This window comes from Canis lupus, chromosome 27, assembly GCF_003254725.2.
Source record: "Canis lupus dingo isolate Sandy chromosome 27, ASM325472v2, whole genome shotgun sequence".
NCBI lineage: Eukaryota > Metazoa > Chordata > Mammalia > Carnivora > Canidae > Canis > Canis lupus.
This window is the reverse complement of record NC_064269.1, coordinates 45,510,486-45,528,741: the sequence shown is the minus strand read 5'-3', so window position 1 is coordinate 45,528,741 and position 18,256 is coordinate 45,510,486. Positions and strand designations below refer to the sequence as shown.

General features: G+C 39.1%; 1 protein-coding gene across 15 annotated transcripts in view; it reads right to left on the bottom strand.

The window, feature by feature from the left end:
- The window catches only part of BCL2L13 (BCL2 like 13), an 88,828-nt gene that overhangs the window by 50,899 nt on the left and 19,673 nt on the right, over positions 1–18,256 (bottom strand). For 4 of the 15 annotated variants that reach the window (XM_049102516.1, XM_035706910.2, XM_049102517.1 and 1 more), the window contains exon 3: positions 10,671–10,760. In XM_049102516.1, coding sequence (XP_048958473.1) covers positions 10,671–10,760 — 90 coding nt within the window. Of the gene's footprint in view, positions 1–1,702; positions 1,797–5,872; positions 6,030–10,670; positions 10,763–18,256 lie in introns of those variants that run through there. The other 11 variants (XM_035706894.2, XM_035706898.2, XM_035706895.2 and 8 more) reach the window with 7 other exon arrangements.

Sequence of the window (18,256 nt, the reverse complement as noted above, 5' to 3'; positions counted from 1 at the left end):
AAATAAATAAATAAATAAATAAATAAATAAATCTAATGTAATAGCCACTGTTTACTGAGTGGTTACTATGGTGCCACACAATGTGCTAAATAAGCATTTAACCTATATTACGTCATTTAAATCTAGTTAAATATATGAAGTTAGAATTATTAGATCCATTTCACATATGTGAAAATGAAGATTTAGAGGGTCACCTGGCTGGCTCAGTTGGAAGGTTGTGCAGCTTTTGATCTCAGGGTCATGAGTTAGAACCCCATGTTGGGTGTAGAGATTACTTAAATAAACAAAACTTAAAAAAAAATTAAGATTCAGAGAGCTTAACAAACTGTCCAAAGATATGATTCTAGTCTGTGGCAAAGCTGATATTTGAAACAAGTGCAATTACAAAGCCTATGATGCTTATTATTAAGCTATAATGCTTCCAAAGCCTGTATTATATAGTGATTAAAAACAATATATGTCAATTAGGTACGTAAAGTCACATGGTCTGTCTCATACTATTAACAGAATTCTAAGTAAAAGTCAAGGGGTGGTGGGATGGGTTAAATAGGTGATGGGGATTCAGGAGTGCACTTGTCATGATGAGTACTGAGTGATGTATGGAATTGTTGGATAAAATTAAAACTTAAATTCAGAGCAGAGGTGCCTATTTATAAAAATAATTCTGGGGTGCCTGGGTGGCTCAGTCAGTTAAGCGTCTGTCTTCAGCTCAGGTCATGATCCCAGGATCCTGGGATGGAGCCCCACGTCAGACTCCTTGCTCACAGGGAGTCTGCTTCTTCCTTTGCCTCTACAGGCTGTGCTCTCACAGGGAGTCTGCTTCTCCCTCTGCCTCTACGGGCTGTGCTCACCTTTTCTCTGTGCATCAAATAAGTAAATAAAATCTTTAAAAAAATAATAATTCTACTGAATTTTCTCATCCCTAGCACAAGATCACTAAGAGTCACACTTCTTCCTCAAATTGAGCTGAGCCTTCCTGTACTTACACTTTCTGCCTTTTCAAGTTGATAAATGGATAACACAGTCTGAGATCATGGATAAACAGTATGATACAGTGGAAAAAAAACTAAAGCTGGAATCAGAAGACCTGAGTTCTCAGCTCTAGTGTTGCTTCCAACATTTCCTAGTCAAGGTGTCCAGGACAATTGACTTTTTTCTCACTTGATCTAACTAAATAACAAGACAAAAGCTATAAAATCCATTCTGTTTTCTGCAAAGGATGGTTGTAATGATCCAATGAGATGTGACATGAGATACCTTGTAAACTATAAAACACAAATGGTATTCACTCATTTAAGAGAACCAGAACAACAACAACAAAAAAAGAGAAAAAAACAGAAGAAGCAGTCTCCCAAATGAAGCTCTTATTCTTTTTCACCCCAAGACATACACACAGGGTAGCAAACAACCATTTGGAGGTAAATGTCATGTCTAATACAGAGAAGTGAAGAAATGATGGAGAATTCAGAACAGAAAAGGAAGGAAGAATGGCATCCTATGGGACACATATTTCTGGGCCACCCATAATCTCACATCATTAATCAAAAAACCACTTTAATAAAAAACATCCACTTAACACAATTGGAGTTATGCATTAAATAATGAGCTCTAATAGTTTTTTCTTATATGATGTTAGCAATTTCTCCTGCACTTTAATCAACACACTAAAATCTTGTAAGAGAAAAGATAATTTGGTTAATACCTTATTCCAGCCGCTGGCATGAACTGTGGTCTCCAGAGTACATTCCCGATATGCCTGATATGTCACTGGCCTGTAGAGATTTTTTTTTAAGAGTCTGGGTCACAAAGAAGGAAAATTCTAAATTTCCAGATGAATAAAAATACAGTAACTATTCTGTGTTGAACTTTTTTGCTAAAGTACCAAAGAATATTCAGTATATTGATTTGTATGAGATGTGGCTTTTAACATTTGGTATGCATTTACTTCAAGCACTCCCTATAGGCTGAGAGGCATGCTATCAGCTTGGGAAAGCAGTTAATAACATAACAATAATGAAAATAATGTTTTTAAAATAAACTTAAAGTATTTGAAACTTATCCAATAGGATTTCCATGTTGCAGATAAACACACACTTGGGTTATTAAAAAAGATTAAATAGTTAACAAAAATGATCTCTTTATTAAAAGCACAATTTTAACTTTCTTAAAAGGCAAAAAATTTAAAACATTTAAAACTTAAAGAAATATGTCACTGAAAGACCTCTTAAACTGAGGATCTAAGGAGTTGGGCTAAAATAAGGCCAGTAAACGGAGCTCTATGTTTAACTTGGAGTCTTATGACATAAAATCCTGGAGGGCAAAGATAAGCTTTTCTGATTAATTCCAACTAAGTTCTAGTCACACCCAAAACTAAAAAACCACTGAGTGATGACAACAACACTCACTAATTTATTGAAGGATTTTGGGTACTATGTATAAGACTTGGTTTCATGTCTTAACAACAAATACTTAGTGCTAAGTAGCATATGAAAGCATCAATAGCCTGAATATCAGATTTAATAAAACTTACCCCTCACTTTTGTGGGCAAACTATTAACATATATGTAAAAAAGGGGAGGAGTCTTGCTTTTATAGGAATTTAAAATCCATTCCAAAGCCATTTTCTGCTTTGACTTGTGTCTGTGATCTCTTCAGCCTATGAATATTTATTTAATATGGAGGATAGCTACCACTTATTGGTGGCCTACTGTTCAGTTTTATATTTTTATATATTTATACTTTATATCACATACTATCATTTTACACATTAGGAAACTGAAGCTCAGAAAAGCTAAGAGTTTGGGACGCCTAGGTGGCTCAGTGGTTGAGTGCCTGCCTTTGGCCCAGGGCATGATCCTGGAGTCCCGGGATCGAGTTCCACATCGGGCTCCCTGCACGGAGCCTGCTTCTCTCTCTGCCTATGTCTCTGCCTCTCTCTCTGTGTCTCTCATGAATAAATAGAAAAAAGAAAAGAAAAGCTAAGAAGCTATCCCAAATCTACATAGCTGGCAACCAGCAATGCAGGAATTCATAACCAACTAGATCTGGGTCCACAGACCACACTACTCCTGTTTTATTTTATTTTTTTTACTACTCCTATTTTAAATTAGGATTCTGTAACATATCACAATAATGTCTTGATGCCACATGCGGCTAGTGATCATCTGAAATGTGGCTAGTGATATGCTGAAAGCAGACATACACACTAGATTTCTAAGACTTAGTAAGGAAAAAAGAATGCAAAATAGCTCATTAATATTTTCATACTGAGGACCTGTTAAAACTATAATATTCTGAATATATTGGGCCGAATAAAACATATTAAAAAAATCTTAATTTTTAATGTGGTTGTTAGAAGATTTTAAATTGCATATACGTGACTTGTATTTCATCTATTGTGTAGTGGTAGTCTACATACTTCAGGAACCAGTTCTGATGACACACATTATCCTTCTTTTACATAAGTCAATGTAAAATCAATACCACAGTGATGCAGAAAGGAGGTAAGGTATGTAGGATGACCTTTTTTTATAAGATGTTATATACTAACTTCCTGATATTACATTACCATTAAAGTAAGCTTAGAATTTTTAGAAGTCATGGGCTCAATAGGAGGAGGTAGTCATAAAACTTGAATTTCAGATACTACACAGTCTACCTATCCATATCCTCCCTCATGTTTACTTGTGTCTATCAGTCCCTTCACTTCCTCTCCTGAAATGTGTGATGCTGCTGTGGGTCACAGTAGTCCTTACTGGTAGTTTGTCTATCAGGCTAAAGTACTTTAGCATCTTTCAGAATGAAACATGATTTGAATCATTATATGTACACACATACATGCACATAAAAGATCCAGCAGACTAACACATTCAAAGGAAATCTAATACACAGAAAATCTAATACACAGATAGATCAGCCCTATCTAATGAGCTACCTGAACATAGCAAAGAAGAAAAAGGGGCAGGGGGAACTTCTTCACACTGCTAGTGCTTGGCTATGAAGAGTTCAGGATTATTTTCCCACTTAAACAAAACTGTTGGAAGGAGTAGGTGGTATTTTCCACCTTACAAACTATTCCTATCAACCTGTATAATACTTCTAGTTCACCATCAGTTACTTATTTCTAAGGTATTAGTGACAGAGCTTATTAACAACATTCAAAAGTAGATTACTGTGAAAAAAATTTATTCATAGAGAAGCCTGACTGTGATATACAACCAGAGGTACCAGTTTAAAAAATAATTTTGTCAGGAGTGCCTGGCTGGCTTATTAGTCAGTGGAATGCAGGACTCTTGATCTCAGGGTTATAAGTTCAAGCTCTGCGCTGGGTATAGAAATTACTTAAAAATTAAACCTTTAAATAAATAAATAAAAATTTTAAAAAAGAAATAATTATCTCAGCATTGAGGGTCTGGGAGGAAAATACCACCAAGTAGTCACCCGACTATAGATTTTTAAATATAATTTACTTTTCAGTGAAAAGATATCAACTTTTCCTATAAATTACTAAAAGGATGCCCAAAAAACACCTAATAACCTAAATGAATCTGTTCTTCAGAGAGCTTATAATATCCCAGTAAAGTTAAAATTAATAGATGGGGAAATTCAGATATCAAATGAAATGGTTTGCTTAAAACCACAAATAGTTTGTACCAAAATTGGAAACAGAATATTTGGTTTCTACTTCTCAGTTATTTTACTTCCAGTCCCAATAGCTCTTACAAGTTTTTTTCTTTTGGCAAAACAGTAGGTTTCTTCAAATCTTAATGGAACATCATTAAATATATATATATATATATATATGAAAATATAGCTCTTCTGATGTAAGAAGCATGGCACCCACTCATCCTGTCCCTCACCATCTCGGGTCCCCTATGCTTCACAGAACACTAAAAACCATTGCTGTACATCCAAATTTCCTTTTTAAGTTTTATTTTTAGCCACTCGCAATCTCTTCAGATTCATTTAAACTGTCCTATGTATACAGTTAAGAAAGTCCAAATACGATTTTCATTTCAGTATCCTATACATAATTTGGATTTTTATATTTGCTAATGTCACCAGGACACATAGAAACAAACCAAATTCTCCTTAAACTCAAACTTCTTCCCTCTAACAAATGGTTACATATGATATGAAAGTAAGGAATTACCTGTACCTACACCAGTAATTTGGCATCTGACCCTTTATAGTGAAGAAAACAGTCTTCATCCTGTTTTAGATGTCATTCTTCATTAAAACAAATTTTTTTCTAATTCATACCAATTCCTTAATGATTCTAAGTAAAGATTTAGAGGAAAAAAATTTTTAAGATTTACATTAAATGACTTGGTTCTATTTTAATGTGCTTTCACTTTGAGCTTCTTGCCTTTAGCTTGAACAGTCAAAACCACAGTTAGTAGAGAAGGTCCCACTATACGAATGTGGCAGCAATTCCAGACAGATGTGCGATCACAAAGTTTAGCAACATGTGAGATACCTAAAATACTGACATGATGTTAATTGCACATTGCAATGCATAAAACCATAACCATTATATTTATGTTGGCCCCTAGAGAGAATGATAGTAAAAAGTGGTCAGAACAAGTGAAATAGCTCCTATTTACATTTACAAAGCAGTGAAAACAGCTGCTGAAACCAAAGAGTTCAACAAGTAAACACAAATGATCAAATCCATGTCGGAACTGTTAAATCACCACTTTGATGTAAAAGCTGTCACTCAAAATACAAACAAAAAGCAAAGAAAGAAAAAGTAAAGTGAGAAGTGACATCGTTCACCTAAAACAAAGCCTTAATCAACCCAGTGCTGCAAGAGAAATCCAGAGACTACTTTAGAGAATCATGCTCCCACTCAGCAATGATAGTAACTCACTGGCTGAGGAGCATTTGCAATGCCTTTTGCAGAGGCTCTTTCAGTTCCTGTGATACTTTTTCTCCAAGATGAGCCAAGCAGTCTTCCACTGAGCTTTCTGGGTTGGCAGGGCTGAACACAGGAGAAGTATGACGGTCAAAGCCTGTGCTGGTGAAAGCTGAAGATAGGGTAAAAGAAAAACCTATTTTAATAAATAATATCAAGAATTGTGCTACAGGGACACTTGGCTGCCTCAGTTGGAAGAACATGGGATCTTGATCTCAGGGTCATGATTTCAAATCCCACACTGTGGAGTATAGAGATTACCGGGAAAAAAAACTTAAAATTTTTGGGGAAAAAAGTTGTGCTATTAAAACTCAGGGGATTGGGGTGCCTGAGTGGCTCAGCGGTTGAGCAGCTGCCCTTGATTCAGGGCATGATCCCAGTCTGGGGGTCAAATCCCACATCGGGCTCCCTGTGGGAAGCCTGCTTCTCCCTCAGCCTATATCTCTGTCTCTCTCTGTGTCTCTCATGAATATATAAAATATTTAGGAAAAAAAAGGTATTTAAAAATAACTCAGGGAATTAAGACATCTACTATTATAACCAACACTTATAAGCCACTTAAAAAGGTAGACAATCATTATGAGATATTAATCTTTCCTGGAACACAATGCTTAATAGGTCCTAGTTTAGAGATTTTTTTTTTTTTAAAGAAAGATTTTTATGGAAAACCTTAGTTTTAGGAGAACGAAAAGACAAAACTGACATGCTAAAATATACAAGCCAAGGGACGCCTGGGTCGCTCAGTCGATTAAGTATCCAACTCTTTTTTTTTTTTTTCTAAGAATCCAACTCTTGATTTTGGCTTAGGTTATGATCTCAGGGTCATGGGATAGAGCCTGTGGGTGTCAGGCTCCATGATCAATGTGGAATCTCTGTCTCCCTCTGCCCCTCCCCCGACTTACATGTGCTCTTGCTCTTGTTCTCTCTCTCACACAAATAAACTAAATCTTTGGACGCCTGGGTGGTAAGTGATTGAGGATATATGCCTTTGGCTCAGGGCGTGATCCTTGGTCCAGGGATCAAGCCCCACATGGGGCTCCACACAAGGAGCCTGCTTCTCCCTCCGCCTATATCTCTGCCTCTCTCTGTGTGTCTCTCATGAATAAATAAATCTTAAAAAAATAAAATAAAATACAAAATAAATTAAATCTTTAAAAAAAAATACACAGGGACACGTGGGTAGTTCAGCTGGTTGGGTGTCTGCCTTCAGTTCAGGTCATGATCCCAGGGCCCTGGGATCAAGCCCTGCAAGGGCTCCCTGCTCAGTGAGGAGTCTACTTCTCCCTCCTCCTCTGCCCCTCCTCCCCACTTGTGCTCACTGCTGTCTCTCCCTCAAAAATATTTTTTAAAAAATACACAAGCAAGGGCTCAGTGGTTGAAGAACTACCTTCCGCTCAGGTCGTGATCCAGGGGTCCAGGGATCAAGTCCCACATCGGGCTTCCCACAGGGAGCCTGCTTCTCCCTCAGCCTGTGTCTCTGTCTCTCTGTGTCTCTCATTAATAAATAAAATCTTAAAAAAAAAAAGAAATAAAAAATAATAAAAAAATAAAATACACAAGCCAATTTAGTATGTTACTACATACCAATTTCATGCAAGAATGATATATGGAAAGCAACTCTTGGCTCTATTATCCCACTCTTAGTATTTTTTTTTAATTTTAATTTTATTTTATTTATGATAGTCACACAGAGAGAGACAGAGAGAGAGGCAGAGACATAGGCAGAGGGAGAAGCAGGCTCCATGCCCCGGGAGCCCGATGTGGGATTCGATCCCGGGTCTCCAGGATCGCGCCCTGGGCCAAAGGCAGGCGCCAAACCGCTGCACCACCCAGGGATCCCAGTATTTTTTTTTTAAGATTTCATTTTTACCTTTATAGATATGGCACTTCTTCAACCAGATTCTAATCAGCTTATTCCATATGACAGGATGAGTCAATTACTTTCATTCCCTTTTTTAAAAAGCTTTTTATTAAGTTCCCCTCACCCCCCCTTGTGCTCTCTCTCAAATAAAATCTTAAAAAAAAAGTAAAAGTTTTTAATTTTAATTCCAATATAGGTAACATAGTATTACATTAATTTTAGGTATACAACACATGATTCAACAATTCCGTAATTCAATCCCTTTTTATCTTTTTTTTAAAAGATTTTATTTATTTGAGAGAGAGAGCAAGCAGGTACATGAGCAAGTGGAGGGACAAAGGAAGAGGGAGAAACAGACTCCTTGCTCAGCGGGGAGCCTGATGTGGGACTCAATCCCAGGACCCCAGGATCATGACCTGAGCTGAAGGCAGATGCTTAACGGAGCCACCCAAGCACCCCTCTTTCCCTTTTTAAAATGAACTTTCAGGGACACCTGGGTGGCTCAGCGGTTGAGCGTCTGCCTTTGGCCCAGGGCGCGATCCTAGAGTCCTGGGATCGAGTCCCACATTGGGCTCCCTGCATGGAGCCTGCTTCTCTCCCTCTGCCTGTGCCTCTGCTTCTCTCTCTGTGTTTCTCATGAATAAATAAGTAAAATATTTTTTAAAAAAATGAACTTTCAAACTTAATATTCCTGTACATGGATAAAATTTAAAACTATGAAGGTGATACAAGTATACAAGTTGTCTATGAAAGAGGCAACTACAGCTTCTCTCCTCAGCTCAAACTACAGCTTTTCATCTGCTTCCTTACTCCATGTTATAGTGCCATACTCTAACTGGGAGAAAAACAGGCAGAGTCATCATTGTTCCAAGGTACAAGTGAGATGTAGGGCACAGAATCCTAGTAAAGCAAGCAGCTAGCACCCACCCAAGAGTTACTAATAACCTCCATAATGTATTCACTGCATTAATCTAAAGTTTGCACCTAGAAGGCTACAAATTTTACTGAAGTGTGTATTTCTTTATAAAGTGTTTTCCTCCAAGAAAGATGCAAATGGCTACAAAGTTCACAATAATTTTGTGAGCAAACTTGAGAGCATCCATTTTAATAATCAGTCTAAGATAATACGGGGGTTTAATAAGTGATTGCATGTGATGCTTTGTTGCTTTTTTTTTTTTTTTCATTTCTGCCTTCTGCTCATTTTACTATGTATAAGTGCTGTTATCAAAAGTGGACAAAGGTTGGGGTGCCTGAGTGGCTCAGTCAGTTTAGTGTCTGCCTTTAGCTCAGGTCATGATCCTGAGGTTCAGAGACTGAGTCCCCCATTGGGCTCCTTGCTCAGGGAGGAGTCTGCTTCTCCTTCTCCCTCTGCCTCTGCTTGTACTTTCTCTCTCTCAATCTCTCTCAGAGAAATAAATAAAACCTTAAAAAAAGAAAAAAATATTATCAGCATTATACATAACAGTCAAAAAGTAGAAACAACCTGAATGTCCATCAACTTTGTTTATCCATTTGAATGGATAAACAAAATATGGTATATTCACACTGGAGTATTCTTCCACTGTAAAATGGAATCAAGTACTGACACATGCTACCACATGGATGATCCTTGAAAACACCATGCTGAGTGAAATAAGCCAACCAAAAAAAAAATAAATAAATAAAAAAAAAAAAAAAAAAAGAAATAAGCCAACCAGCAAAGACCACACAGTGTATGATTCCACTTACATACATATCCATAAAGGCAAACATAGAGACAGAAAGTTAGATTAGTGGCTGCCATGAACAGGGATGAGGACAAGGGTGATAAGAGCAGAAATGGAAAGTGACTGCTAACATGTACAGCATCTCTTCTTGGGATGTTAAAAATGTTCTAAATGTCGATTGTGGTAATGATTACACAATTCTGTGAATATACCAAAAACCACTCAACTGTATACTTTATTTTTTTTATAGATTTTTGTTTTTATTTATTCATGAAAGACACACAGAGAGAGGCAGAGACACAGGCAGAGGGAGAAGCAGCTCCATGCAGGGAGCCCGATGTGGGACTCAATCCCAGGACTCCAGGATAACACCCTGAGCCAAAGGCAGACGCTCAACCACTGAGCCACCCAGGTGTCCCTCAACTGTACACTTTAAATGGGTAAATGTGTGAAATACATCTTGATATAAAGCTGTACAAAAAAATCATTGGGCAAGATATTCAATGTAATTAATTATGGAAAGCAAAATAAGGAAAATCCAAATGCTCCCCGCAATTATAAGGGAATGATTGAATAAATATTCATTCAATATATGGAATTTCATGAAGTTAATAGAATAACTGTTTTTTTAAGCACTTATTTTATTATTGTTTTTTTAAGTAAGCTCTACACCCAACATGGGGCTTCAACTCACGACCCTGAGATCAAGAGTCAAATGCTCTACCAACTGAGTCAGCCGGGCACAGAGAATGAAAACTGTGTTTAAGGTTTATGATGTAATATTAAGTATAAAAGACATGCCTACAAAGTTACTTGTGTATTACTCTTACAGCTATCCATAGCATACATACATGCAAAAATGGAAGCACTTAGTTACAGTTCCCCTTTAATGTGAATATTAATTTTTAAAAATACCAATATAAATTAAACAACATGAAATGGAAACTACCTTAACATGACTGCTTAGTCTATTAAGTCCAGGAAAAGACCATCAGGTATAGTTTGGAAACATTTATAAACCTATCTTTCAGGAAAGAGAAAGGATACCTTGTGGTTGCACCCTTATAATACTATACCAATAAAGCTGTATAATGTTGAAAAAGCTCTACTGTAAATACCAAACCAACAATAAACCACATCAAACTCTGAGTCTACTAATTAACCAGAAAAATAAGAATAAACAGACCTTCAGAAATTTCTTTGTCCAGGGATTCTAGCTCTTCTTCAATTTCGGTTTTAACTTTTAATAAAACTTCTTGATCCAGGGGATGTGAAGCTATGAGGGAGAGAGAAGCCATTAGAATATGGGTAGCATTTTACCTATCTAAGTCAGAAAATGCAAATCAAAACTCATTACCAAGTCTACTGGGCTCGGAGATGTTTAAAGATGAGGAAGCTGAGGTTGGGTAGGTTAGACCACCACGAGAGAGGAGCTATGAACTCAACTCAGGTCAGTCTGAATATAAAATCATTAATCCAGGGGCACCTGGCTGGCTCAGTAGGTTAACTGTCTGTCTTCAGCTCAGGTCATGGAATCAAGATCCCAGGGTCCTGGGATCAAGCCTCCAGTCCAGCTCCCTGTTCAGGAGGGAGCCTATTTCTCCCTCTCTCTGTCCCTCTGCTTGTGCTTTCTCTGACTCTCAAATAAATAAATAAAATCTTTAAAAAACAAATCATTAATCCAGTCCTCCTCATTTTCTGTTTGGGAAACTAGGAAGGAAATATCTGAAACGTTTTTGGTGTAATAATAGTAAAAGAACCCATGGGGATGCCTGGTTGGCTCAGTGGTTTGAGCATCTGGCTTTGGCTCAGGTCGTGATTTCAAAGTTCTGGGATCGAGTTCCATATTGAGCCCCCAGCAGGAAGCCTCCTTCTCTTCTCTCTGCCTGTGTCTCTGCCCCTCTCTACATCTCTCATAAACAAATAGAAAATCTTAAAAAAAAGAACCATGAGAAGTTGTCTCAGTGATAAATGTCTTCGAAAATTGATATTCAAGGGCCCTTATCTTCACAACTTCATGTAAACTGCAGCTCAAGAGGAGGCCTGTTCCTCAAAAGATATATTTTCTAAATTAAGAGAACTATAAGAGCTGGCCACAAGCTATTATCATGTAGTAAGGTCTTGGCCTGTAGCATAGAACAGAGAACAAAGGGGAAGAACTCTGAAGGAGAAAATGAGACAAGATGCTTTAAAATCTACTAATTTCTCCTGCCACCGATATTTGGAGCAGAACCTCAACATTTCATCTAAAACACTGAATCCAAATAGGACACCCCAATACCTCTCACATTCAGAATATTTCCAGTGCTATTTCAATTATTTATTATCACTGTTTTGTACCATTGACAAGTTTTTCTTTATTTTTTAAAGATTTTATTTATTTATTCATGAGAGACACACACACACAGAGAGAGAGAGAGAGAGAGGCAGAGACACACAGAGGGAGGAAGCTGGCTCCACGCAGGGAGCCCGATGTAGGACTTGATCCCAGGACTCCAAGATCACACCATGGGCAAAGGCAGATGCTCAACCACTGAGCCACCCAGGGATCCCTCATTGACAAGTTTTAGAAAGAAATGGATCTGCCATTTATGTTTTCATTTTTCACAAGCCAATAAATGCTTGTAAAATGCTGAATTAAAAGATGGCCTTATTAATTTAGACCAAAAAACTTGATTTTTTTTAAGGATTTTATTTTTAAATAATCTACATCCAACGCGGGGCTCAAATTCACAACCCCAAGATAGAGTCCCTGTTCTACTGACTGAGCCAGCCATGCTCCCCTAAACCAAGAAAGTTGATCCCTCTGGCTTTAAAATAGCTTTGAAAAACAAAAGTTGAACGTTCCAACATTTCACAGATTTTCTGATTAGTTTTCAAATTTAAAGTTGATAATAGGGAATCCCTGGGTGGCTCGGCGGTTTGGTGCCTGCCTTTGGCCCAGGGCGTGATCCTGGAGCCCCGGGATCAAGTCCCACGTAGGGCTCCCGGCATGGAGCCTGCTTCTCCTTCCGCCTGTGTCTCTGCCCCCCTCTCTCTCTTTCTATGTCTATCATGAATAAATAAATAAAATCTTTAAAAAAAAAAAATAAAAATAAAGTTGATAATAAATAAATAAATAAATAAATAAATAAATAAATAAATAAAGTTGATAAAAATAATTTTCCTTTAGGTAATATAAAACACTTTCCTTCTGAGCTGAGACTAACCAAAATAAATAAAGCTTAAAATAATTTTTTTGTAAAAAAAATAAAGTTCCTTAGGTATTTCTAGTTGAAGTATAATACAAAGGATCTCCTCAATGTCATTATTAATATATTTCCTTAATGACATTTCACTAATCATTTCTGCCTATTTCAATACCTTAGATGAAATTATGTACATAAAAACTTTAAAACATTACATAAACACAATCTCTTATGCAAAATTTGAAGACAATGTATCCTAGGAATAAGGTGATCTTCATAAATTTTCCTAAGCATAAAATCTTTTTTTTTTTAAAGATTATATTTATTTATTCACTAGAGACACAGAGAAAAAGAGGCAGAGATGCAGGCAGAGGGAGAAGTGGGCTCCATGCAGGGAGCCCAATGCAAGACTCAATCCCTGGACGAGGGATCACGCCCTGAGCCAAAGGCAGACGCTCAACCGTTAAGCCACCCAGGTGTCCCAAAAGTCTATCTTTAAAAGATAGGCTCCCCCCTAATTTTTTAAATTGTGGTAAAATACATGTAATATAAATTTTCCATCTTAACTATTTTTAAGTGTGCACTTCAGCTGTACTACTTACATTCATAATGCTGTGCTACCATCATCGCCATCCATTTCTAGAACTTTCTTACGTCCTTTTTTAAGGATTTAATTAATTAATTAATTTGAGAGAGAGAATGAGCACAGGGGGTGGGACACAGGGAGAGGGAGAGAATCCTCAGGCAGACTCCCCACTAAACATGGAGCCTGGGATCCCTGGGTGGTGCAGCAGTTTGGCGCCTGCCTTTGGCCCAGGGCCTGATCCAGGAGACCCTGGATCGATTCCCACATCGGGCTCCTGGTGCATGGAGCCTGCTTCTCCCTCTGCCTGTGTCTCTGCCTCTCTCTCTCTCTATCATAAATAAAAAAAATAAAATAAAATAAACATGGAGCCTGACATAGGGCTCAATCCTAGGACCCTAAGATCATGACTTCAACCAAAATCAAGAGTCAGGTGCTTGCCAACTGAGCCACTCAGGCATTCCAAGAACTTTCTACATCTTGAAGAACTGAAACTCTAAACCCATTAAACAAGAACTCCCCATTTCTTCCTTCCCCTCCACCCCCCGACCTAGCTCCTGGCAAACTCTATTCTATCTTCTTTCTCTCCAATTTGACTACTCTATGTACATTTTTTAAAAAGATTTTCATATATTCATGAGAAATGCAGAGAGAGAGGCAGAGACACAGGCAGAGGGAGAAGCAGGCTCCCCGAGGGGAGCCTGATGCAGAACTTGATCCCAGGATGCCAGGGATCACACCCTCAGCCAAAGGCAGATGCTCAACCACTGAGCCACCCAGGCACCCCTACTCTATGTACTTTATGTAAGTGGAATCATACAGTACTTGTCTTTGGAGACTGGCTTATTTTGCTTAGAGACAGACTTTTAATAAATCTATTAAAAGTATTGTTAGGGGGGAGCCCGGGTGGCTCAGCGGTTTAGCGCCACCTTCAGCCCAGGGCACGGTCTTCGAGTCCTGGGATAGAGTCCGATGTTGGGCTCCCTGCATGGAGCCTGCTTCTCCCTCTGCCTGTGTCTCTGCCTCTCTCTTTCTCTCTCTGTGTCTCTCATGAATAAATAAAGTCTTTAAAAAAATAAATAAATAGGGATCCCTGGGTGGCGCAGCAGTTTAGCGCCTGCCTTTGGCCCAGGGCGCAATCCTGGAGACCCGGGATGGAATCCCACGTCAGGCTCCCGGTGCATGGAGCCTGCTTCTCCCTCTGCCTATGTCTCTGCCTCTCTGTGTGTGTGTGTGTGTGTGTGTGTGTGACTATCATAAATAAATAAAATTAAAAAAATAAATAAATAAAAGTAGTGTTAGATAATGAGAATTGATTTTCCTTTTATATTTTTTAAGATTTTGCTTATTTTAGAGAAAGAGCACGAGATAGGGGAGGAGCAGAGAGGGGACAAGCAGATTGAGCTGAACACAGAGCCTGACAAAGGGCTCGATCCAATGACCCTGAGATCATGATCTGATCCAAAATCAAGAGCCAAACTCTCAACCAACTGCGCCACGCAAATGCCCCTAATAGGTTTTCCTTTTAGAAGTAATTTGTAAACTTTTAGATGGCTCTACAACAACATTGAGTAATGTAACTACACTAGGTAAAGTGACCCACAGCACATATTGTGTGACATTATTAAAACAAGGCAAACACAGACTGGGGAAATTAACTTAAGGTCAATCTTACTTCTTTCAATGAAATTATCTCTCTCCTTCTGGTTTCCTGGAAGGCGGCTCAATAAAGTGGAAGATAAGCTTTGGCATCAAGATTCCAGCTCATCACTACATGTGGCCTTAGGAAAATAACCTTCTTAAGCTTCTCTCCTTATGTAAAGTGGGAAAATAATACCTACCTCAAAGAGATGTTGTCAAGGCTAATGAGATAAGTCCCATTACATTGAAAATGCTCAATAGGGAAGCCCAGGTGTCTCAGCGGGTTTAGCACCGCCTTCAGCCCAGGGCCTGATCCTGGAGACCCAGGATCGAGTCCCATGTCAGGCTCCCTGCATGGAGCCTACTTCTCCTTCTGCCTGTGTCTCTGTCTCTCTCTCTCTCTCTCTCTGTCTTTCATGAATGGATAAATAAAATCTTTTTAAAAATAAATAAACAGGGATCCTTGGGTGGCGCAGCGGTTTGGCGCCTGCCTTTGGCCCAGGGCGCGATCCTGAAGACCCGGGATCGAATTCCACGTCGGGCTCCGGGTGCATGGAGCCTGCTTCTCCCTCTGCCTGTGTCTCTGCCTCTCTCTCTCTCTCTCTGTGACTATCATAAGTAAATTAAAAAAAAAAAAAATTTAGGGCAGCCCTGGTGGCGCAGCGGTTTAGCGCCGCCTGCAGCCCAGGGTGTGATCCTGGAGGCCTGGGATAGAGTCCCACGTCGGCTCCTTGCATGGAGCCTGCTTCTCCCTCTGCCTGTGTCTCTGCCTATCTCTCTCTCTCTCTGTGTTTCTCATGAATAAATAAATCTTTAAAAAAAATAATAATAAAAATAAAAATATAAAGAAATAAAGAAATAAAGAAATAAATAAAATAATCTCTTTCACCCAAAAACGTAAGAATTTTGACCAATCACTGAATTACACTGAATGAAAGTGTTTTTAAGAGAAACCCTTCTTGGGCACCTGGGTGGCTCAGTGGTTGAGCATCTGCCTTTGGCTCAGGATGCAATACCGGGGTCCTGGGATCAAGTTCCAAATCAGGCTCCCTGCAGAGAGACCACTTCTCCTTCTGCCTATGTCTCTGCCTCTCTCTGGGTCTTTCATGAGTAAATAAATAAAATCTTAAAAAAAAAAAGCGGGAGAGGGGGGAAGCGAGACGCCTGGGTGGTTCATCGGTTGGGCTCATCGGTTGGGCTCATCGGTCTTTGGCTCCGGGCATGATCCTGGGATCCAGGATCGAGTCCTACATCGGGCTCCTTGCAGGGAGCCTGCTTCTCCCTCTGCCTAGGTCTCTACCTCTCTTTCTCTCTGTGCCTCTCATGAATAAATAAAATCTTTAAAAAACATTTAAATTTTTAAATAAATAAATAAATAAATGGGAGGAAGCCCTTCTTTTACCTGCTGATAGTCCATCAATCACACTTCCAAGACAACTCAGAGTAGGGTAAAAAGAGTAGGCTGAAAGTTTTGGTCAGCATTTTGAGTTCCATAAAAACATTTCAAACTTGGGGATTCCTGGGTGGCTCAGCGGTTTAGCACCTGCCTTTGGCCCAGGGTGTGATCCTGGAGTCCCAGGATCCAGTCCCACATCAGGCTCCCTGCATGGAGCCTGCTTCTCCCTCTGCCTGTGTCTCTGCCTCTCTCTTTCTGTGTGTCCCTCATGAACGAATAAATAAATAAAAATCTTTAAAAAAAAAAATTTCAAACTTAACATCTGCTGGTTTGTTTTTGACTTGCCCTTAATCAAAAATACAGGGCACATAAAAAATAAAATACGGGCACTTAAACATTTGAGACTCTTAATTAGAATACAATCTGTTGAATCTTTTTTTAAAAATATTTTATTTATTTATTCATGAGAGACACACAGAGAGAGGCAGAGACATAGGCAGAGGGAGAAGCAGGCTCCATGTGGGAAGCCTGATGTGGAACTCAATTCCAGGACCCAGGGATCATGCCCTGAGTCAAAGGCAGATGCTCAACCACTGAGCCACCCAGGCATCCCAAATCTTTTTTTTTTTTTTTTAAGGTTTTATTTATTGATTCATGAGAGAGAGAAAGAGAGAGAGGCAGAGGGAGAAGCAGGCTCTATGCAGGGAACCCGACGTGGGACTTGATCCCGGTCTCCAGGATCACGCCCTGGGCTGAAGGCGGCGTTAAACCGCTGAGGCACCCAGGGCTCCCCATCAAATCTTTTCTCTTATAATGATTTATTTATTTACTTACTTACTTAGTTGAGGGGGAGGGGCGAAGGGAAAGGGAGAATCTCAAGCGACTCCCTGCTGAGCATAGAGCCCCACACAAGGCTCACTCGATCTCACAACCCTGAGATCATGACCTGAACTGAAATCAAGAGTCAGCTGCTTAATCAACTTAGCCACCCAGGTGCCCTGAATTTGTTTTTTAGTCTGACGTGAGAGGTAATTCCTCCATTTCTCTGCATTCTAGATTTTATCCTCAGAAGCAAGCTGGATCATCAGAGAAGTACGTACATGTAATGTAGGTCCACATACAATGTTAACTAATTGTTTTAACTGGGCTGCATTTTGGTGTCATTTCTTTAGCTTTAATCCAGAATCATATTAAGAGACAATGTTTTGAAAGCTATTTATGGTGACAGAATTGTGATAGAGAATATTATAAAAGAGGAATGTTAAGAATAAGACCTCAACTATTGGGATCTCTGGGTGGCGCAGCGGTTTGGCGCCCGCCTTTGGCCCAGGGCGCGATCCTGGAGATCCGGGATTGAATCCCACGTCGGGCTCCCTGCATGGAGCCTGCTTCTCCCTCTGCCTGTGTCTCTGCCTCTCTCTCTCTCTCTCTCTCTCTCTCTGTGACTATCATAAATAAATAAAAATTAAAAAAAAAAAGACCTCAACTATTATCCTCCATGCTTATTTTTGAGAGTTTTAGTCAATGCCTGAATCAATTTTAGATTTGGGAAGATTACAAAAAAAAAAAAAAAGATTTGGGAAGATCTGTAAAAAAAAGGCCATCCAGTTCCTCATTATATGAAGAACATGGGAATTAGAGAAGTTGAAATGACTTGCCCAGGCTCAAATAAATCCTATAAAAACAAAATTAGAAAGTAGATCTTCTCAGGGAATCTGGCTGGCTCAATCCATTGACTCTTGATCTTATGAGTTGTGAGTTTGAGCCCCACACTGAGTGTAGAGATTACTTAAAAATCTTTAAGAAATTAGATCTTCTGGACACCTGGGTGTAGAGATTACTTAAAAATCTTTAAGAAATTAGATCTTCTGGACACCTGGGTGGCTCAGTGGTTGAGCATCTGCCTTTGGCTCAGGGTGTGATTCCTGGAGTCCTGGGATCGAGTCCCGCATCAGGCTTCCTGT